Here is a 23,688-nt window from a genome sequence, read left to right on the forward strand (position 1 = left end):
TGAATAGAAGATCATTTCTGTACCTGATATGGCCACTTTGGCAATGCCATTTGGCCTAACACCCTTGAAACATTTCCAACATTTTGTGTTCAGAGACATCCTGGGCCAGTGCGTGATTATCAACCTCATGGACATATTGGTCTTTTCTGAGAACTCCGAGCAACTCTACCACTATGTCTGGTCTGTTCTGGGGAGGTTATGGATGCATGGTTTGCATACCAAACTGAACACATTCCCTTTTGATCAGGCTACAATTGAATTTTTAGGGTACATAATCATCCAAGAGGGAATTCAGATGGACCTGGAGAAGTTGGAAGCTATCTGCAATAGGACAGCATGCCTGACCCTCCCGGAATGCCAGTGCTTCCTTGTGATTTGCAAATTTCCATAGACTCATCACCAGTGTTGCTGAATTACTCCACTGATTTCCCTCCTTTGAAAAGCCATGCAATTTACTTGGGTCACCTGCATTCCAGCTTGCCACTGACTAGGTCCGCCTTATTCAAGATCCATCTTATTCAAGAAGCATTCAGGAGCTGCCTAAAAGAGGCAAAGGAGGCCTATAAGGGAGACATGGACTATCAGTGACAAGTTTTAATGTTCACAGAAGGTACGGCTCACTGTTCTACCCCCTCCTGATTTGTTGATCCTCCCAGACATGGAACCACCAATTCCTGGGACCTTTCCCAATCTGTCAGCAAATAAATGCAGTTACCTCCCAACTCTACCTCTGATAATACACTCAGTTTTCCATGTTTCCCTTCTGATGCCCCACACAGAGACCCTCTTCCCTGACAGAACCACACCACTGCCTCTGCCGGTCAAAATCTACAGTCATGAGGAATACAAAGCACATGCTACTCTCTGTTCCTGACATACAGACAGTGATGTGGACAATCCGGTTCACTGGGAAATCTGTGCCCCTGAAGAGTCCATTTGGGAGCCTGCCTCTCACATCCACACTTCTGACCTGGTGGGGAAATTCCAGAAAGGTCATCTGGACAGGTGTTCCCCTCCCACCCAGATGGGGGCCATGCTCTAAGAAAATGAGACTATGGGGTTTCTGGGCCTCTGCCACATCCACATCGCCACTAGAAACTTAGGCTGGGTGACCCTGGGAGGACCTGGCAAAGCTAGGCTTGGCAGGAAGTACCACCCTACAGGGCTTGAGTGACAACCGCTCCTAGACCACTGATTGGCTGATACTAGTATATAAACCAGAAAGTCCATAATGAGGAACTGTCTGAGCAACAACACAGATTACCTGCCTGGCTCTGCTCCACACCCTGCTAATGCTCGGAGCTAGACTCTGGCTTCTAACTCTGGCTCATCGTACATCTCACTCTCTGATTGCTGTCTATAACCTGTCAACCAATCTTGAATTCCTGGTAACCCCAACTTGCCTGCCTTCTGATGCCTGACTCTCACGTTGCCTCCTGGTCTCTCTTAGATTCTGACCTCCTGGCATCTGACCTTCCCTGACTGCCAGTTCCTACTCCAACCACTAAGCCAGACTGCCCACATCCTAGTTGTGACATTCATGTTGGATAGGTCAGATAGTATGGAGATGGGGGACAACTACTCCTATATATTTACCTCTCTGACCCAGGTTATATTTTACATTGTTCATTCATCAAGAAATCTTATTACCTCACCTTCATTTTCCTAACCATGACTCACTTGTTGGAGCTTCAGCATGTGCTTGTAAGTGCATGAGTGTAATTCATAAGTCTCTTAAATTACTCCTGTTTATAGAATGCTTTAGAGGAAATAATAAATAGTCTTACTATAGCTACATCCTCTTTATTGCAATTTTCCTACCTCTTCCTAAGTTTTGTTTTACATATTGCAGGTATTTCCTAAGATTAAGTCCACAATCACTTAAAAAGGTTTCTTGGATCTTTATTATTAAAGAAATTTGACAAGATGTGACAGCTGCCCACTAAACTCTACAAGAAATGAAAGTATTACAGCTCACACGAGTCTCTAAAAATTGAGTTCATTAAGATCCCATCCTTCATATCAACTCAGCTGTACGTCTCTCAAACTTTTAATGTGATAATTTCACTATTTCTCTAGTTACCACAGAGTCTTCCATAGTAGACAAGAACTGAAGTTATAATGCAAAAGCCAAGCTATTTTTTTTGGAGGGGGGCAGGAGAAGGGGGTAGGGAAAAGCCTTTCCCCACTTTCTTTTAATACAATATAAAGCAGCAAAGAAAATAAAAATCCTCCCGCTGATACCCCCTTTTCTGCTCGTAATCCATCTTCAAGCAAGGAACTCTATGAATTAAAAAAAGAAATATATTAAATGCATTGGGAGGCCTGTTGAAAATAGATAAATGAACCAATCTGCTTGTAACGTAATATAGCATACAAAAAGAGAGAGAGAGGAAAAGGACCCATATAATAGTAAGCATCTGATTACACTCAAAGTTGGCACTACCATAAAAAAAATTTCTCTGGTCAGTTTCTTTCCAGAGCAAATTCTCAACAGGTTAAGTATCTTTTGCCCATCTTTGACACCAAGATAAAGCATATTTCAGACATGTATGGGCCCAGCAACCATGTTGACTCTTTAAAATCTTTTTCCCCTGGAAAGATTTAGGTTACAAATAATCTTCTTCGGCTTAGTCTTTCCTTAACTTTTATATGAGGCAGTGGCACGGGAACATTTTTAATCATTCCCGCGCCTATGATTTGAGGACACGAGGACTGGGGAAGGCAATATGCTAGTTAGTAAACATGATCAGTTGAGTTTTCAGAGGTGCTAAGGATCTGCAACTGCTGTTGAACTGAATGGAAGCTGCAGGGTCTCAGCACCCTGGAAAAAAATATCAGGCTCCACACGGATGATTTTTTTTCCATAAGGGACGCTCTGTTTATTTGGTTCAGCCAAAACAACAAGGAGTCCTGTACTACCGTAAATTTATGAGGGGGGGCATCGGCTTTTGTGGGCTGGAACACACTTTGGCACATGGATGAAGATGAAATGGATGGAAGGTGACTAACGCTGACGTGACCTTAGAGGGAAAGGAGATAAGTATCCCCTTCCTTTATGTGGCTCTATTAAGCTTAACCAGATCTTGGGTCTAAGGCAGGGCAACTCAACTTTGGAAGTACAATGATACTCACAGTACATGCCGAGGGCTGCAACTTAAGTGTGGTTGCATATACATGCAAATATATATGCAAATATATGCAAATAGCTTCTTTCACATTGACAGGCATGAATAAAAAGCACTTCTCAGAACGCCCTGGTGCTCCCGGCACCTCCTCTCTGGGGGCTAGAAATGCCAAAACCCTGTACCCATCTGTTCCAACCAGCCTGTCCGCTTGCATCTTTCAATGCTCACCCTGCCTGGGAGACGCCTTGCCATTGTGGAATGTGTTCCCAGTGGCGGCCATGTTCAAAGGAGCCCCACGTAATCCCAAACTGCACCGCGGGCCACAAACAAACGGGCTGTGGGCCGCATGCAGCCCACAGGTCGCGTGTTGAATTGCCCTGGTCTAGGTCTTATGGACACTCTTAAAAAATGAATTAAAATGACTCACACACAGGGAATTTTGTATTGTAACTTTTCAGGCTACCCCCATTTTATACGGCAAGTTTACATTTCTCAGGTTGGGCTAAAACACATTCACTCAAAGATGCATCTACTCAGAGAGCTATAAAACCTAAGTATATGCTTTACATCTATAAGCAGATACAAATAATGCCAAGAATGATTGCTGAGCAAGATAGTTGAGGTATGAGTAAAACTGTGGGTTGTAAAGAAGGTGTGTAAGATGAATTAGGACATAGCCTGAAAGGAGCTTGTCTCATCTTTGATTATATAAAAAAAACAAAACAGTTTTTCCTTTGGGGCTCACACTCATTGGGAACTGGTTGGCACCACCCTATGTGTCCATAAAACCCACACAAGTAAACATAAGGGCTGTTGTATAAGGATGCAAATTTATTTTTGACAGTGACAGTATTGACAGTGTATGAATGGAGAGCCATACCTTTTGTAATGTGGATATGGTAGTTGTGTGTGTCTGTGTGTGTGTGTGTAATTACAGAAAGTAAAAAGCTCCCACCTTAAGCGAATCTCTAACAACTCTAGCTTGTTGTAAGTTCAGAAGCTTAAACTGGATAGTTCAACCTGTCCTTAAAGAATTGGGAAAATTATATTCACTGAAAATACTTGTTTCCTAATCATGAAACGTCCAGAAGCTACTTTTTTTATGATGAAAGCTCAATGTGACATTTTAGCCTACTGATTGCTTGCAGAGTTTGTTGCGGGTATTGCTACACGCATGAAAAATTTTAGCCACGTGACTGATCACCTATTTGGTTGAACAGCTGGAGTTCTTGCCTGAATCATTGGGTTTAAGCTTCTTTCAGGGAGAAGGTGGGAGACACCAAAGTGAGGATGAGCAGACCGATAAAGAAATTTCATCAGTCTATATTCTTATAATGCCTTGTGCTTACTGGTCTCTAATTTCTCATCCACATGGCTATGGTCAGCGACCCATAGTAACTGTGTGTTTGTGACTGTATATGGTCCAAACAGTGATGGATGGGGACAGATCACAAAAAATAGTCTGTATTGGGGTGCTTTTCCCACTGGTATAATAGCAAATTCCCCCCCTGGCCATGTTAGTTTAAGCAAGTTCCAGTTTGGGGTGGTCTTTAGAGGCCTTCAACACAAGAAGCTAACAAGAGAAGTAGGCACAGCAGTAGTATAAGGAAAACTACAGAACGGAAATGTCAGGCCCTCTGTAGCGGCAAAGAAACCACTATAAAGAACACCAGCAGGGTTTCATTGCCCTACTATGGTACCTCTGCTGGGGGCAGGTGCAGCTATCTGCAGCACAGAAATCCATCTGTTTTGCAGCAGGCCTTTGAGGAAGGGAGGGAGAAGGCAGGTCCTTTAGGTACAGAAGACGCGATAGTTGATTGTGCGTTCACAGGGATGATGCAGAGGAAGACGGTGCAGCTTGGCATGGGGTGTGCATCTGCAGATGACGCCCTTGAGCGTTATTCGCCTGAGATAGTGGAGGACGGTTATCCAGGGGCTTGTTACAAAAGGGAAGGAAGAGCCTGAAGGATGTTCCAGGGAGACGCTGATTTACTCAGTTTCTGAGACATCAAGTATGTGGTGTGTTGGGGGAAGGGAGGCGGGGGGGGGAGGGGGGGAGAAATGTTGGCTTGTGTGTCACCACAAGCTATCTGGGTCAGAAAGTGGGAGTCAATGGAAAAAAATACTCCCACCACACCTATTATTACTGGATCTGCAATTTAACAGATGCTGCACTCTGCTGCTATTGGTTGACTGCCTACCTGGAGCACCACGAGATTTAGCATGGACCCCTCTTGATCTTTGTGTCATCCCTTGTGCTACTACCCATTTTGTGCCTGGGATCATGCTTTTAAAACTGGGTTCTGCTGGCAGCCTGCCCCAGTGAGCTCATTTCTGCACCCCAGCACCACATACCCATGACAGCATCAGCTTCTAAGATCATACAACACTGAGAAGGGCCATTTTGCTGGTGCCCAGTGCAGGCTGTTGACTTTCTGGCCTTGAGGGGGGCAGTTCAGGAAGAAATTCTATATGGCTACTTGTGATGATAGGGATGGGCGGATGAGTGGCCACAGGGGTGCTGAATGCCACTGAACACAACCACGAGGCCTGAACATGGCGGAGGCCATTCATTCCGTTCCCATGCTTACGCCAAGCCTGGGAGTGTTCCTGCACTCCCAGCTCCTCTCAATCCACTGGCACTGTGCATGGGCAGAACTCTGCATTCCATACGTCACCACCCTCTGGCTTCACCCAGAAAGCTGATCTCTAACCAGAACCTCCTGGAGGAAATCTAGGGCAGCTTGAGGCTGGCGGAAGGGGCTGCAGAGCTTTCAAAGTCGGTGAGGGGAACATGATCAGAGATCTCATCACTGAGGAAAGATGTGCTCCTCCCTGGGCTGAGGGGAAAGAATGGAAGGGTTTGTGAGGAGATAAGGAGGAAGCTAAGAGCCAAGCCAAAGTTTACTGTTGGGAAGGCCTACGCAGCAAAGGAGAGGATCTGGTTAAAGAGGGTGGGAGTCTCAATGAAATATGCCCTCATGGTGCTCTGCAGGAATTCATAGTTACACCGAGTCACACGGCAGCAGCAAGACTCTCCTCTCCCCCTGGCTTCCTGCTAACATTCAGATCTTACCTGATGCTGTTGTCTGTGCACTCTTGGTGCAAACAATGGTAGGAGGGAGTTGTTTGGGCACAGGGTGTCGTGCTGGGTGCAGGCGTACACATACCACTTTTTTCCTCAGGGTGAAAACTCTCCGGTATATAATCTGGCTACTCTGAAGGATCTCATGGGAAGCTCTGTCCTTTTGACAGGCTTGAAGTACCGCGAGGCAAGGAATTCTACTCCTTTTGTTGCCTCTGGTACTCTGCTCCTCTCATTCCTGCTACCCCCTCTAATAAAATTACTAAAATCTCTCACCCACACTTTTCCTCCAAGCGTCTTACAAACCGCCAGGATTCCTGGTGTGGACTCTTTCTCCAAATCATTTGTGCAAACACACCTTCTCTGCAAAGAATTCCAGGAGACCCCTGCTAGACCAGTGAAGGGAAATGAGGCTTTCCCCCTATTACCCAGTATTCCTTCTTCCACTTTCAGTTCTACTTCTGTTTTGATGCCTTGTACCACTTCAGTAGTAAAGTAGCAGCAGAGTCAAAGTGATTTTTTAAAAATCTAGGATGTGCTCCTGTACAGTTTTTCAGATCACAGCTGCCTCCAACAAAGAAACAATCGTCCGTTCTTCTGCAGCTCATCAGAGCAAGCAGACACACATAACACGATAAGAGAAAGGTTGTTTGGCAGCTGCCTACATCCCGATAAAACTAGCCTTTTATCTTCACCTGTAATCATGTTTACAGCTAGCATCCTGTTAAAGGCAGTGATTTCAATGATGATTCTGATTAAGTGATGGCAAAGCCTAGTTTTATAGGGACCTAGATAGCCCCCAGAGAACCATTATCCTAAAATTTTCTTGTTGCTGATATCAACTAAGAGCTATGCTATATTTCTGGCTATCACAGCCAGTAAAGAATGCTGACAGAAGTCACTCTATTCCTAATAAAAGGCAAACTGGCTTGTAGGGCTAAAAATTGCTGTGTAGATGGTCAGGCTGTGGCTGGAGCCTGGACCCTCCACTATCACAAAGGCCCAAAGTGTGGGCTTCATCTTCAACACAACTGACAACACAGCAGGTTTTCAGCCAGGAGCCTGAGTCAGCTGACCCAGGCAACCATGGGCGATCTATCCCTGTGCCCTCATATGCAACTGTTGCTTCATCCTCCATTTCCTGTAGGGCCTCTTTGACTGTATCACAGACCCACGGTAACCTCTGCATCAAGCTACTGCTGACCCTGAGACACAGGAGGCCTTAGTCGGAGGTGCGTCCACCCTTTGAGCTGGGGGTGAGATTCCGAGCTGGGGGAGACGTAAGCACATTAGCTCTGGCCATGGGGGCAATCTCTAAGGAGACCGTGGTCATGGCAGCACAGGCACTAGGAGGGGCTGGCTTCCCTAAGCATGTGCCTGTCGTCTTGGAGGAGTCTTGTTTTCAATGCAAATTAGGAGCATAAAGACCTTTGTTGGTCTGGGCCTAACGTCAGTGATGGAACTAGCTTCATCCACTCCCAGGGGGCTACTCCCCATGCAAATCACTTCATGGCTGGTCACAGAGGGGCAGAAAAGTGGGGTGGGGGTGAGGAGAAAGGATGACTGGCTGGGGAGTGGGGAGGGTCAGTGATTAGGACTCCAGCCTGAAATGTTGGCTGACCTGGGTTTAGATTCTGCTCTGTCACAGGCTTCTGGGTGGGCCACTTAGTTTTCCTTAGTTTCCCCATCTGCAACATGGGGCAAATGGAGTCTCCCTACCTCACAAGAGAGCTGCAAGATAGATACACGAAGGACTGTGATGGCGGGACAGACCTGTACCAGAGACAGAGCAGCAGTAACATCCATGACATGCCTGGATGGCAAAGAACTGGAAAACAGGATAGAATGGGGCAGGTTTATCTGGGGTACAGGGAGGGAGGAAAGAGACAGATCAGACAGGAAAAGGTAGATTCCTATCAGGCGCAAGATCCCTGTTATATACAACAACTGTCCAGTCTGTTCTTGTCCCCTCCTCTCGTCATCTGTGCTTGTAGTAGGCAATGTAGTCCAGGGAGGGAGGCATCAGGATTTTCTGAATAGGGCAAAGAGATGATGATAGGACATAGGACTGGCATTTAGGAGACCTATGGTTTGTCTACATTGCTCTGCTGTTTTGGCTATGGGAGCATAAATCGCAGTGTGCGCCGGAGTGCAGTGCTGTAAACCCTCCTCCCTCATGTGGATGCTGCAGACCTGAACTAAAAGGTTCCTGGTTTGTGTTCTTGGTTGGTATTCATTTAAAGCTTTCCCAGGAGGATTTGCAATAATGCAAACTAGGAACCTTTTTGTTCATGCCGGTGGCATCCTTTTGGCGGGAGGGGGAACGTCATGATGTAGAGCAGCTACTTGCACATTGCCTTGGATTTGCATACCAGATCTGCGCTGACTCATGGTGACCTTGGCTGACCCACTTCATCTCTCTGTGCATCCATCTCTCCAGCTTTAGATTGGGGATAATGATTCTGTCCCACCCATGACCCATTTAAAACTGATAGTATTAGAACGCCGTCTCTTCACAGCAGCAGTGGCAGCCCCAGTGGTGCTGAGATGGGCACTTTGAATGGCTGCAGCCCTCAGAAACATTCACCAGTTGGTGGTGGAGCAACGGAAAATCCAGCCAGGACCTGACCCCAGGTTGGTTGGCTACAAGTGCAACAGGGATCTACCTCACTGGTGGTTTCTTGCTGGAGTGGAGCATCCGTCAAGGAAGGGTCAAATTTATCATCAGCAGAGGAAGCATTCCAGTGCTGGGTGGCTGTGGTGTCCCAGGACATGGTCCGAGAACTACAGCAACTGTGAGGTCCAACAGAACAAGAAACAGGAGGCCCAGGAAACCAAGAGGCAGAACCAGTGGCAGCCCTCTGTCAACTCAATCCCCCCCCAACAAAAAACACCCCGCACTCTCAAGCCTCCTCAACAGCAAAATGACTGACTAACCTCGCCATTTGGTATTTAAGGGTAATAATCCCCAACTTTTACAGATACATCAGATAACCAGACCGCCATGGCCCAGTGATTGTTTTGTTACTGTCACCCCAAGGACGTGCTTTTCCAGTTTTCTGGCTATATTCCTATTACAGGTTGGACCTCCCTTGTCCAGCACCCTCGGGTCCTAACCGGTCCTGAATGAGGGGATTTGACGGGCCAGGGAGGATCCTCCCAACATGGCCTGGGCTGTCCTGCTGCCCCTGGCTAGGGCTCCAGCCTAGCCGCATTGCTGCCTGGCCAGCTGTGGCTGCCTCTGGAATCAGAGCTCAACGGCTGGGGCCAGAGCTCTGGCATGGTTGGAGCCGCTGCTGTCCCCGAGCTCCACAACCAGGGCCAGAGTTCCGTGGCTGCCACTGCCCAGCCCCCATGACACCAGGCAGCAGGGGATAGAGCTCCCCACTGTGCCACCTGCCCTTCCTCACCCTGCCCCATAGCTCCTGGCTAAGTGTTTGGGCCCTCCCCCCGCTGCTCCTGCCCCACAGCCTGACCTCCCTATACCTGGGCTCTGTGGTCCAGGAACATTTGTGGTCCAGCAGGACCATGGCTGTTGCCAGTCGAGAGAGTCCCGGTTAAGGGAGGTAAACCTGTATTAATAGGTGTCAACTCTTTTTACGCCTCTGAATTTGCTTCTGTCACATTTTCTCATTCTTTGTCCAGCCACTTAACTACTTCTGGGGAGTGAGTCGCACCGCTCAGAATTTGCTCTCAATGCAAATAACACATTACATTAGAAATTGAAACAGGATTAGTTTTTAAAACAATATAATTGAAATTCACATTTGATTCACAGGAGCAAATTCCAAGAAATGGCTTTCCCTGTCATTGCACAAGTTTTTTTTCCTCTTTCACACTTGGGTTGGGCCAGCAACCAAGAGCCACTCATACTGGGGCCAGCACCCACTCACTTTTACATTGGGTGTGTGACTTAATGAGGATGATAAATGCATGAGCGTCTCATTGTGAAAAGACTTCTGTCTTAAGTTTCTTGATTTTCATGCATCTGAGACTGGCAATTTGGGTACTGTCATTGCCTAAAGCATTAGGCACAGGCCAAATTAGGAAAAAAAATACACCAGATACGCAATCAGACACAAGATTGTGTTGCTTACTGCTCCACTTCCCAAAGCACAACATTTAGCTCTTAAACTTTTTTCTATTCCCAACTGAAACTGGAGCTCAAATATGATATAGCCATCAATAGAGTCTCAAACCCAGCACAGTGTTGGTTTGAAGACCCAGTACATGTAGGATAACGATAGGCTCCACCCACAGACATCTTTTAAAGCTTAGTTCATGCAACCTGTTTAACAAGAGAACACCTGTGATTTTGACGTACCATCTGGGGGAAACCATGCACCTCTCATTAGGTGCCGGGAGGCACTCATGCAAATGAAAGGCTGTGGTTTCAAAGAGGCAAGTCACACATCAACATGTTGAAAGAATGGTCTGTGGACTAATTTGATTTTTAAGAACTACTAGCACTGTAAAATCAGTGTAAATAAAAAAAGATCAATTGTTAAGCCAGCTAAGCATACCTTGGTAAGATACACAGAATGCTAGGCATACACCAGTATAATCCCCAGGAAAATCAAGCTACAGACAACTACAAAAGCCACCTCTCTCCTTCCTCATTTTTCCTTCCTTATTTCTAAGTCACATGTGTGCAGTGTCAAATCATCATAAAAACACTCTACAAAAACTTTCTAAGAGGCTAAGCCAAGTTGTCAAACCAATACCAGCAAAATGATCAGGAAAGCTTTAGGGAACCTCAGCTGGAAGGTGTGTGTAGGATTTCTCTATTTCTAATATGAAATACCAACGTCTAGTTACATACAAGGCTTTCCTTGATAGTGCTTCTGCACCCATAACACTTCAGCCAACGATGCAGAGAATACAGGATTAGATCCTACGTGGGTAAAACTTAACAGAAAAACCAATACTATGCCACCCATTTGATGAAAAACGAAGACAGATTTTTACAAAGCTAGCTTATTACATACATTTGTAACTGCTCGTCTCAATGATTTCAGAGCTCAGGCAATGAAGGAAGAGGTTAGTTAAATCTTACCTTGACTTCTTTAGCAATCCCGTTTTTCTTATAGATTCCACTTATTAAGAGTTTATTCCGTTTCTGGTGAGAATGGAGATGTCCATTGCCGACTGCATTGGGGTTAGCCATTTGTTTAAATGATTAAGGATTCTCAGGTCTTAAAAATGTCTCAGGTGTTTCTACTTTTAAAAGGCAGAGGGATGAGATGATAAAGTTCTGAGTTGAGGCTTGAAAGGTATCCAACTGGTCTGTCTGGCTTTTCCAGGAAAGGAGGGACTATCTTTGTGCAAGATCAAAAACCAAACTGTTACCTTTATACTGTGTGAGCCCGAGTGAGGTAGAATGGCAGGTACATGTTAACAGGTCTGCTTTTAAAAAACTATGAAGTGTGCAGCTCACGCTGGTTACTGTATGAACACGGCACCTGAGTCAACAAGATTACTGCCGCTAGAAAGAAAGTGGGCGGATTCCAAGGTGGAGACGGTTAAAGATACACTGCCTCCTAAATAACTCCCCAGTACCAAACTTTTGTCCCTTGACACCACTTGGACGAGAGATAGATTATTATTCTGTTTGTGTGGATTACTAAAAGGCTGAAAGTTTAAAAAGTTTTAAAAAAAACCCACACAATTTTAAGGTTGCACTAAGACTTTTTACACTGGAACAAGCATGCTACCTTTTTCTTAAAACAAATACGATAGAAAATTTAAGAATATTAAGAAGGCAGTAATAGTTTCTAATGGAAAGCTATATATTTTGAATTTATACAAATCTTGATATCAGCCACCATTCGTATTGAAATAGGCCCAGTAACCAAAATCAGCAGAGATTTCTTTGGCCTTGATCCTGCAAACACTTATGCTATTTATCTACTACTGTTGAGTTGTCCTTTTGAAATCAAGGGAACTACTTACAGTAGTAAAGATAAGCAAATGCAGAGTGTTAGCATATGTGGGCCTCTATTAGAGGTTAGCACTTCCTTTTTTATATCTTCATGACCTAGATATTCTGATTCAAGTCCCTAGTCTTTATTCAGGAAAAATTTTGATGTAGTGAGACCTTTCTGGTATGGACTATTGTTATGTAGCACTGTGAGCCTAGGTCTCAGGTGCATTATTTTAGCCAACAATGGAATTAAACGGACTGCTATGCAATCAAATGACAAATAAATATTAAACAGTTTGTTACAGGTGGGCTTGAGCGGGTCTTATTTTTAAATGTAAGCCCCAAAACATTTATGCCTGTAAGCAGTAAATGGAATTCCTTATGTGCAGGCTTTCAGGATTGGGGCCTTTTGACTTTAAAGGGCACACTTGTGCTTAATGTCAAGCATGTGTCTTTGCAGAATCCGGGTCCTGTAGATTTTACTTACCCAGGTTTTCAAGATGCTTTTTTCCTATTAAGGGTTGCTTATCAGTTTGATTTTAGGAAGAGATCTTTATTGTATCTATGTCCTAACAACTAAAACTGCAACTTGGAGGATCTTAATTTTTCTGACTAAAGGAAAACTGCTTTATAATCTACATTTTGAAGTAAAGTTGGGTGAGGCTTTAATCTGCAAAAATGAGTGAAGTGTTTAAATAAAAAGTATAAAAGAAAATTGCTCTCTTGCCAGCAAATTATAGGTTGCAATATAGAAAATGAAACTCAGTATTTGACTCAAACACACAAAGGAAACTTTTCAAATTACCAGCATTTAAATGTTGAATTAACCAGATTTTAAATCTGGATTAGAAATTGTTTTTGCCAAATCTGAAATCTCTTGCCATGGTAATGTACTGAAATAAAACTGTATTTCCTCTCTGTCTGTCTGTCTCTTTTTAGAGAAGACTTGCAAAACAAAATAATTTAAAGGGGCTGAAACTGATTTTCTTCCAAATATATATATATATATATATATATATATATATATATATATATATATATATATATATATAATAAAGGTCTGAAAATGTGTTTTTTTCTTTTAGAAGTATCAGAAATGTCAAATCATCTCTTCCCTTATTTATTTAGTGTTGGAGGACTCAGAAGTGTGTATTTTAGAGTTTTTCTAGCTTTGAGTTGATTGATAGAAAGTGTTGTTGAATAATTTACAAAGATAATTTTTTTTTTCAAGGGTATTGTTGTTTTTTGTAAATTCCTAAATTTGCCCCCTAAAATTCGCTTCTCCCTTCAATGAAACAACTTGTACTTCTTGGTATGTCAGTATCCTCCAACTTCTCTAATTGTCCATAAAGTCTTCCAAGGTATTCAAAAGCTGTACAAAGATAAAAACCTTTTCAGGCCCTTTTAATTTATCAGAAAGGCAGCATAACAAACCACACTGCCAATTCAACCAATCCGCTTCTACACAAGTCTGAGGCCTGATTTTATCTTTTTTTAGTCCTTTGTGAGTAACCTTTGACCTACCTTCTCAGTATCAGTAAGATGTTAGCAGCCTTTTGTTGATGAAGATGACAGATTCACTCATTGTTATGGAGATACCAAAACAATGACAAGAGTTATTAAAAACTATATTGAAAATGTAATCACACAGTGAGTTGGTGTTAGGGTTAGAATTCAGGAGTTCCTGGCCTTTGACTCTTGCTCAGCCTACTAGACAACACTGCCTCATTTGTATATTAATCACAGTCTTTGCTAGACTCCATTAAGCCATTCAGTGACTGTGTGATGGGTTAGTTATTATGAGTGGGAAGTAATAGGCAAATAATGAAGGTTAGTTACAGTAAGGGATCGGGAGATGATAGTTGGGAAATAGATCTAGGTAAGGACAGACAGAAAGTAGGTGGGGTGAATGCCTAGTAATAGTGGTATCCTGTGGTTTGTTGGCATCACTAATGGAACGCTTATAAAATTAGGGATGACAAGAATGAATTCTATCTGGTCTCTCTGCACCTAACACACCTACCCAAAAAAGGCATGATGACCATTTCTTCATATTGGACTTATTCTTATGGTTTCTCAGTCTCCCAGTAAAGATGCTCTGTGAAAATGACTGACCACCTTCCGGTAAGAAACTATGCTATTTTTGGACACATCTTAGTAGCAGAAAGAAAGTGATTCAAGTATTCCTGAGCTTGCATATGCTGTTCTACTTTATGCTGGATCTAATACTCCTTATTTCTGTAGTTTTTGGGATGTAGGGCAGTAAGTGCCATGATTAGTTCATTCTCTCTCTTATCTCTGCCCCATGGGAGGGATGGATTTCCCCTTGAGATCTAAACTCCACTTTTAATCCTGAGTTGTAGGGTCTGTCCCTCAAAGATTTTTAGACTCCTAACTTCTATTGAAATCAACCTCTGAGGACCTGGGCCTAGTCCATGTTACCCATATGAGGGGCCTCAAAATGAGCCCAATATATCCCGTGAATTCTCAAGTAAAAATAAATAAGCTCCCTATATTAACTCCAGTGAATAATTCTGAGAAAAGGCAGAATGTTCAATTCATATTTCTGTACTATGTTTAGGAAAAAACAGATGACCTGGCTTCATCATATGGTGATGCTAATCTTTCTATTCCATTCTATAGTGTCCCTGGAAGTTGTTAAACAGAATCTACTAAATTTAGACATTTTTAAATTAGAAGGTCCACATAACTTGCATCCAAGAGTTTTAAAAGAGCTGGCTAAGGCACTTGATGAACTCTGAACCTTGATTTTTCAATAAGCTTATGCTGTGCCAATTTTTAAAAAGAGAAAATGGGATGGTATGAGTAATTATAGGTCTATCAGCTTGACATTGATCATGAGCAAGATATTGGAGCATCTGGGACTTGACTAATGCAGAATTAAAAAGAGGGTAAGGTAATTAATGCACATCACTAAGGGCTTATGGAAAATAGATCCTATAAAACTAACTGGATCTCTTTCTGAAGAAATTACAGATTTGGCCGATAAAGGTAATCGTGTTAATGTAAGGCTTTTGACTTGGTACCATGGAACATTCTGATTAAAAAACTAGAATGCTATAAAATGAACATGGCACACATTAAATGGATTAAAAACTGGCTAACTAGTAGCTCTCAAAATGTACCTGTAAATGTAGAGCAATAGGCAGTAATCTACATTAACAACAATCTGGTTACCATCTAGGGACCCAGTCCTGCAACAAACACTAAGGTTGTGTCTATGCAGAAAAGAAAAAAAGAAGACCCAGAGTATTGAGGAGAAGAGTCCCAGTCAGTTGTGACTTGGTCTTGCAGGGCTCAAAATAGCAATGCAGACTCATACTGGAACCCAGGCCCATTAGAATTGATGCTGGAGAGTGCTCCAACTGGTTCTGAAGGCCAGCAGGGGCAAGAGGTGGTGTGTCATCTGGGCAGCGCTGGGGGCTGGCTGCCCAGCTCTGCCCTTTCCGGATGAGGCCCCACCCCTTCTAGGAGTTTGGAGCCGCTCCCTCCCTAAATTATCCAAGGACTCAGCAATCCTGTCGGCTCCCTTGGATGAAATACATTACTAAGGAGCCCTCTTGATCACTCAAATTCCCTAGAGGTGTGGCCCGATATTGAACCATGTGGTTATTGTTTATTGTTGGTAGTGCAGGACTGCCTTGAGGCCTCAGTCAGGGGTCTGGTCCCCATTGTAGTAGTTGAAGGCGCACACATAATAAAAACCAGTTCCTGACCCGGAATTCTGACTGTCTCAGAGGCAATGGGTAGATGCAATGCCGTAAGTATACAGGGGACAGACAAGATAATAATCACAATTAGCTGAAGAAGCAGTAATTGCAGCATGCCAGCTGCAAACTGTAACCAAATCTACAAGACATGCCTGGCCTAGTAACTTATCAGCAGTCCAGCAGCCAGCTTGTGACTTTTGAGCATTGTAGGTGTAACCCAGAGGCACTCAGACCATTGAGAGGGAATGGGAAGTCTGCTCCACATCCTCAGCTAAGGGCCAGCTGGCTTTTCATTGATGTGCTAGAAGTGCATGGCTTTAGTCCCTGAAGCTTCAGGTTCAATTCTTCCTGCTGACCACCCAGATCCGTTAGCATTACATAGGGATACTCTCTTAAATTAGAGTCTGCTTACCTATGGCAGTCATACTACAGTCCCACAGGCCTTGCAGGATGACATATTGGCAGGGCCATCCCTAGGAGGGCCTGAGGCGAGCCCCCCTGATACAGGCCCCATCACCATTCCAACCCTTCCCCCAAACCTCACTCCTGCTCCATCCCCATCAGCCCCCCCCTTGCTGAAGCCCCCTTTCCTAAGCAACACAAGCCGAGGGATTGCCAGGGACCTGGAATGGGGCAACAGCAGCAGGGGTCACCCTCCCCCACACACTTACCACAACAATGAAGCCTGCTCTGCTTTGCCCTGCCACCTTCTCCCAGCCTGTGGTACTCCACTTCACTGCATCAATACTGCCTGCTTCTACAACTGCCTCTCAGTGAACCCTCTTACAACCCACAGGGGGAGGGGGATGCTGGAGCAGCAGAGGGGGAGGCCGTTTTGGGTACGTGTGACAGGTAGGGAGCTTCTCCCCAGCCACCCAGCCAGCCATATACTAACCCCCCCCCATTCTACCATATCCAGTTCCTATCCCCATCTGCCCTGCCCTGCCCTGCCCTGCTCTGCTGACAGAGAGCTATGACTAAGGGGGTGGGTAGTTTCTGCCCCCTTCCCTCTCCTCTGGTCTATGCTGTGACCCAGCAGGAGGAGCAATGGGCAGATGAGTGGAAAGAGAGGCAGGCAGAGGGAAAGCTTTTTTCTTACCCAGAACCACAGCAAATACTAATGATTGGGTGGAGCAAGTGAAGAAAAATGCACACTCAGTCCCTGCTGAATGCATGACCAGGAGGGCCCTCAAAACATATCTTTCTTGCCTAATGAGTGCTACTTGGCAGAGATGATATTTTGGGCATGCACTCTCCTCCTATAAACATCCAGTTCAGGTAAGATTACAGTTGCAGACACCTCAGAAACCCAACAGTGTTTTCCAGCGGCTTTGCACCGGGGTAAAGGACTATGCAAAGTGCACGGTGGAAGAAGAGGCTGCTAGATGCTATGCAGGTGGAAATGTGATTGTAGGCTGTGGAATTGCAATGTATTTCCTTTGAGAGCCACATTTAGCTAATTAATTCCAGCCAATCTGCTGGGAAAATCTCGGTCAATACAATTATCTGCTCAACCAGATCCAGGTGGGGCAGAGCAAGAATTTAACTTCTTTTCCAGCGAGGCCCTAGCACTTCCTACTACTTCAAACAGCAGCAGCTAAGGCAGATTTGTTGATTTTTATCAGAGGAGTGGGACACGATTGACCTATTCCCAGGTACATTCAGCAAGGAGATGGCATGATGTCATTTTTTTATGGCAGGCAGTGGTGCATAGGGGAAGGATTCCTTAGAGAGGGGGAAAAAAAGGAGCATTTGCGTATTCAACTGGAACAGAATAAAAACCTCTCCATGTCTTCAAGTAATTCTACCTTACTTAACCTGGAAGCGGTATTGGCTCTGATATTTAATACTCCTCATAACTTTGCCCTGTTTTTTTTTTTTTCCCTTCAGTAGGTGGCCTAGGGGCAGCTCATTGGGAAACATTGCAAAGCAGGCAGGGACTTGAATTTTCATGCTCTCTGCCTGAGTTTCACCAGTATTGCTTTATTAACTCTCCTCTTTCTGTCTGACTTTCCTCATTCACCTGCCAACAGGACAGGCCTAGATTTTGTAGGCTAGCACCAAAGTGGTTCTCAACTTTTTAGACTACTGTGCTCCTTTCAGGAATCTGATTTGGCTTGCGTACTCCAAATTTTACCTCATATAAAATCTACATGCTTACAAAATCAAACCACAAAATTCAGAGGAGTCACTGCACACCTTTACTGATAAGTGGCTTATGTTCAGGGCTGGCCCACAACATTTTGGCACCTGAGGCAGGGAGCTCAAATGATGCCCCCTCTCTTGGGCCAAAACTTTGAAAGGTCTTAATTCTCTGGGTCCTAGTGGCACCCCTTCTCTTCCCCCCCCACAGTCTGGCACCTGAGGCAGCTGCCTTAGTTCGCCTCATGGTAAGGCCAGCCCTACTTATGTTCTCATTTTGTCTGAATGAAATTTTACTTTGCACTGACTTCATTAGTGTTTTCTATGCAGCCTGTTGTAAAACTAGGCAAATATCTAGATGAATTGATGCACCCCTGGAAGAGCTCTGTGTAGCCTCAGGGCTATACAAACCCCTGGTCTCAAGTCAAAGTAAGCAGGTGTGCCCTGGTTCATGGGTATGCAGGATATATGTGGCTCAAATCTAAAACTGTATATCCCTTTGCAGAGGGTTCTCAGCTGAGGGCCGGGGTGAAAGTAACTTAAGTTTCTTGCAGGTACTTGTCCTGTCACATTCCCAGGGGGAGAGGCTAAATGAGGGGAGTTGGGGGTGGGGTGTAACAGGACAGTACTTATAAGAAATGCATGTGTGGGGTGGAGTGTGTGAGGGCTCAGGGAAGAGGGTTGGAATGTGGTGGGCAGGGCAAGGGGACTTAGGGGCTATGTCTATGCTAGTGGGTTCTTGCGCAAGAACACATCCACACTGCCATGTGCTTTTGAACAAGAGCATTCATGGCAGTGTCGATGCTCTCTTGCGCAAGAAAGCTCTGATGGATGGCCATTTTAGTCATAGGGCTTTCTTGCATAAGACACCCTTGCTGTGTGTCCACACAGCCCTCTTGCGCAAAAGGACTTATGTAACCACCACCAAGGCGGATTTGAACTTGGGACCTGATTATAGGAGCCTCTATCCTCTGAGTTAAAAGCCAGCTGGCTCCCAGCCCATGCTGCAGAGGTCTCTTGATCATAACTGTTGCAGTGGTCTAGGTGCCACTTGCATTACTCAGTAACCACACTAGGTGTGTGGGTTACACTTACACTTGTTAGAAAAGAGTGTAGCTCTTGCACAAGAAGCCCTCTCTTACCACGCCATACTGTAAATCTTATTGCACAAGAATGGGTGGGCGGTGTGGACGCTCTGCGGAAGAATGGTCGTTCTTGAGCAAGAACTCGCCAGTGTAGACATAGCCAGGGGGTGTGGGAATCAGGGCAGGGGGCTGTGGGTGAGGGGGTCAGGGCAAGGAGCTGAGGGCGTGGGGGGGTCTCAGGACAAAGGGCAGGGAGTTGGAGAAGGGGGCCCAGGGAAGGGGGCATGTGGAGGTGCAGGAATCGGGGAAAGGGCTAGTGGTGGGGGTCAAGCAGGGTGTGAGGGGCTCGGGGCAGTGGGGCTTGGGGGGATTCAGGACTAAGGGCAGGGGGCTGGGGCATGTTCAGGCCAGGGAGATGTGGGAGGTGCAGGAATCATGGCAGGAGGCTGAGGGTGTGGGCGGTTCAGTGCAAAAGTGTTGGGAGGGAGGGTTTCTGGAATAAAGGCAGGAGGCTGGAGTGAGGATTAAGGCAGGGAGGATGTGGGGGGTGCAGGAATTGGGATAGGGAGGGGGCAGGGAATGGGGGATCTAGGGTGAATGTGGGAGAAGAAGGGTGCCATTTTGGGAGGGCAGAGGGGACTGCAGCTGCACATATTGGGTCGCTGATGGTTAGGGTCACCAGGTGGCTTCAAAAAAAAATACCGGACACACTTGATCTCAAATGGTGGGAGGGGACTGGCCAGGAGGGGAGTGGGACTGGCCAGGAGGGATATTGGAGGGGGGGACCGGCCGGTGGGAAACAGGGCGGGTTGGGGGCAGCAGGGCTGGGCAGGGGAGATCGGGAGGAGGGTGGGGGGGAGAACTGGCCGGCAGGAATCAGAGCTGGCCGGGGGGAGTGGAGCTGGCCCGGGGGGGGGGGGGGGGGGAGAGGAGCAGAGGGAGAGAATCGGCCGGCGGGGAGTGGCACTGACCCGGGTGCACCGCAGATCCCCGGGTGCTGCCTGTCCTACGCACAGTCCCAGCGAAGAATGAATGAGTCCGGCCCCGGGGATTCCCTCCCGCCCCAGTCCCACCCCCCTCACACAGCATGTGCATGTCTACCAGCCAGGCAATACGCAACTACGTACTGATACTCCTAATAATAATTAAACTTACCTAATTAGAAAATACCCGACAGAACCCTCAAATACCGGACTGTCCAGTTCAAAACCGGACACCTGTCAACCCTACTGATGGTCTCCCTCTTCCCCCGGTGATCAGGGAGAGAAGGGAAACGTGTTGCCTCTGTGAAGTCTCTTCTACCTCTGCCCTGGGCGGCCAGGAGTGAGAAGAAGACTCACACCCTGCACACTTTCCCCTCGCTCCCTGATCACCAGGGGAAGAGGAAGAGCAGCAGAGTTCCGGGTATGCGTGGCTGCAGCCCCTCCTGCTGAAGGGCGTGGGGAGAGGAGAGAGAATATCTGTGTGGTGAGGACACACCCAGCCAGCCTGCTTGGCTGGGGCACCATGTTTCACAGCTGTATAACAGTCTGGGCAGGATACAGCTCGAATAAATCCTGAGCTGGGTAGTCATAATAAAATGACATTGACTCCATATCCACTGCAAACAATCCCGGGCAGATGCCAATCTGATGGAGAATTTCCCTGCAAGAACTGGAGGAGCAAGAAGTATAGACCCCAGATAGCAAAGGCAGGAAACTGATTCTACAGGTTGGAGATTGGAGGTGGACCTCAGATGTTGCAATTCTGTCTTTGACCATGAAACACGGAGACCAGTCTTAGCTGACTCCTCCTTCATATGCTGGAGCACCGGTCGGGACGCTGTAGTAAAAGAAAAATATCAGCATTGTGGTGAAGGTCTGTGTGTGAGGGATCACCAATATCAGTGCCCATGGACCCAATGGAATGCTACATTATGAAATCCATTGCTTGACACACAAGAGCAGGGGCCAGAATGCAACCCTGCCCAACACCGGATACCGATGTAAAAGGTACTGACATCTGGTTCCCCAGATAAACATGGAAGGTGGATCCCTTATGCAACTCTCGTATCAAGTCTAGCAGAGTGTTAGGGACACCTATACCCTTTAAGGCCTTCCATACTGCAACATGGTCTATTGAATCAAATGCAGCCTTACGACCAACATATGATACATGCTTCTGTAACCCACTGTGTGGGGGTCAGAGTCCTATGTAGTGACACTTAGATCACTTACAGCAAGAGATAAAAAGAAGGGAGCTCCACAGCTTAAGCTGAGTGCTAGCTGGCTTTATAGCTCAAAATGCAGTGCCTTCTACACTGAGGTCCTAGGCTAAAATCTGCCCTGTGGTGTTTATACTTTCTCAACTCATGGTGTATCTCTGATAACATGCAAAAGGTCAACATGATATCTAATGGGGACCTGTTCCTTGTAAAGCTTGGCTTTTGGGGAGGACACTTCTGATGTAGCAAAAGCTTTAAAGCTGTGTCTAAACTCCATCCCTTTTTCGATAAAGGGATGTAGATTAGGCACGTCGATAATGCAAATGAAGCCGGAATTTAAATATCCCGCACTTCATTTGCATAATGGCAGCTGCCACTTTTTTTTTAAATGGGGCTTTTTCGAAACCCCCCAGGCAGTTTTGACAGGGCATTTTTTGACAGAAATGCCCCATTTTGAAAGATCCTGTACTCCTGAGGCATTCTGTCAAAAATGTCCCGTTTAAACTGCCGGGTTTTTTTCGAAAAAGCCCCATTTAGGAAAAAAGCGGCAACCGCCATTATGCAAATGAAGAGTGGGATATTTAAATCCGGCTTCATTTGCAATATCGAAGTGCCTAATCTACATCCCTTTATCGAAAAAGGGATGTAGTTTAGACACAGCCTAGGTGTGCCAACAAAATACACAAATACCTTTCCTGGGACAGAGAGCAGGCAATCAGCCTGTATCCCTTACCTGCACTGAATGCTCCCTGGCCCTTACAGAGTGACAGAACAATACCATCCTTCCAGCTGGTTGGCAGGGTTCTAGTTCTCCATGAAAGATGGACAGAAGTGATTCTGCTACAGGATCAATAGCACATTTTGGCAGCTTTGAGGGGATGCTGTCAGCACCGGCTGCCTGGCCGTGTTTCGGTTTAGAGATGGCACCCTTCACTTCGTCCAAGGTTGGTGCTTCAGTACAAATTGGAGAACCACAGTGGCTGCCAGATCTGAACAAGCAGCAGCTGGAGGATGGTTCAGGACACTGTGATCGTGTTCCACCCAGCATGATAGAATGTTATGGTTCAAGTCACATGGCCGGCCTTGGGTATCATTCAGGATGCTGTTTGTGGTCTGCTGAGGTTCTGAATGGCATGGAATTATGGCTTCAAGTCACCTTCGGTTAAGCCAAGGTCAACATCCCCTGCCACTTATTTATAATATGCCTTGCGATCGTGGAGTGATGGGGGTACATTTTCACTCCAGATGATTACGAGTGTGCTTATCACTGTGCTGGCAAGCTCATAGACTCATAGACTTTAAGGTCAGAAGGGACCATTATGATCATCCAGTCTGACCCCCTGCACAGTGCAGGCCACAGAATCTCACCCATCCCTCCTAGAATAATCCTCTCACCTATATCTCAGATATTGAAGCCTTCAAATACTTTGAAGACCCCAAGATGCAGAGAATCCTCCAGCTGTGATCTGTACCCCATGCTACAGAGGAAGGCGAAAAACCTCCAGGGCCTCTGCCAATCTACCCTGGAAGAAAATTCCTTCCTGACCCCAAATATGGCGATCAGCTAAACCCTGAGCATGTGGGCAAGACTCATCAGCCAGACACCCAAAAAGTTCTCTATAGTAACTCCTATCATCCCTCCATTGACCTATTTCCCACTAATAATGAAAGCTGTGGCCTTCAGTTTAATTATCTAAAGGTCCTCCTCCGATGGTCATGGTTGGAGTGCTAGATGCTTGTAACCAATCGTCTGCTCAGTAGATTAGTTGGGGCTGGAAGTGAACAGGGACGAGGCAATCTCCACATCATCTGGCAAATTAATGAGAGCTGAGAATCTGTTGCTGATGTCAATGCAAAACCCACTAGCTAACCCTGGCACATGGAATGCACTGATGTCAAACTTCTTCTTCCAAGGAGAAGAGTTCTTGCCAGTTAACTCATTTGTGAGATTGGACTTTCCTTAATACCTCTTTGCCCTGACCACAGACGTTGAAATCCTTAATGCCCCCCATGCATCAGAATAATGCATCTTAATAGGCAGCAGGTGCAACCTTTATACAATATAATCACTATCCCCCTTGTCTCCCTAAGACATCATGTAACCACCATCAGGTAGGTTTGAACCTGGGATCTCTGGAGCTTAATGTAGGAGTCTCTACAACTTGAGCTATAAAAAGCCAGCTCCCTTGTTCTTATCTCCTGATGTAAGTGGTCTAAGTGCCACTACATGGGACAGTGAATCACATTAGGTGTGCAGGTTACATACTTCCCCTAGCTGAGGAAGCACATCATGAGATCCCAAACAAACCCTGACTTGTAACAACTATCAGGCAGCTTTGTAGTTAGGACTTCTGGAACTTAGTGTAGGAGCTGCTACAGCTTGAGCTATAA

At 45.7% G+C, this 23,688-nt stretch overlaps 1 protein-coding gene across 1 annotated transcript in view; it reads right to left on the bottom strand.

The window, feature by feature from the left end:
- The window catches only part of SPTLC3 (serine palmitoyltransferase long chain base subunit 3), a 118,394-nt gene extending 106,728 nt beyond the window's left edge, over positions 1-11,666 (bottom strand). Inside the window, exon 1 of the mRNA XM_075925654.1 lies at positions 11,270-11,666. Coding sequence (XP_075781769.1) covers positions 11,270-11,380 — 111 coding nt within the window. The 5' untranslated portion in view covers positions 11,381-11,666. The remainder of the gene's footprint in view (positions 1-11,269) is intronic.
- Positions 11,667-23,688: the final 12,022 nt, after the last annotated feature.

This window comes from Pelodiscus sinensis, chromosome 3 (assembly GCF_049634645.1).
Source record: "Pelodiscus sinensis isolate JC-2024 chromosome 3, ASM4963464v1, whole genome shotgun sequence".
Taxonomy (NCBI): Eukaryota; Metazoa; Chordata; order Testudines; family Trionychidae; genus Pelodiscus; species Pelodiscus sinensis.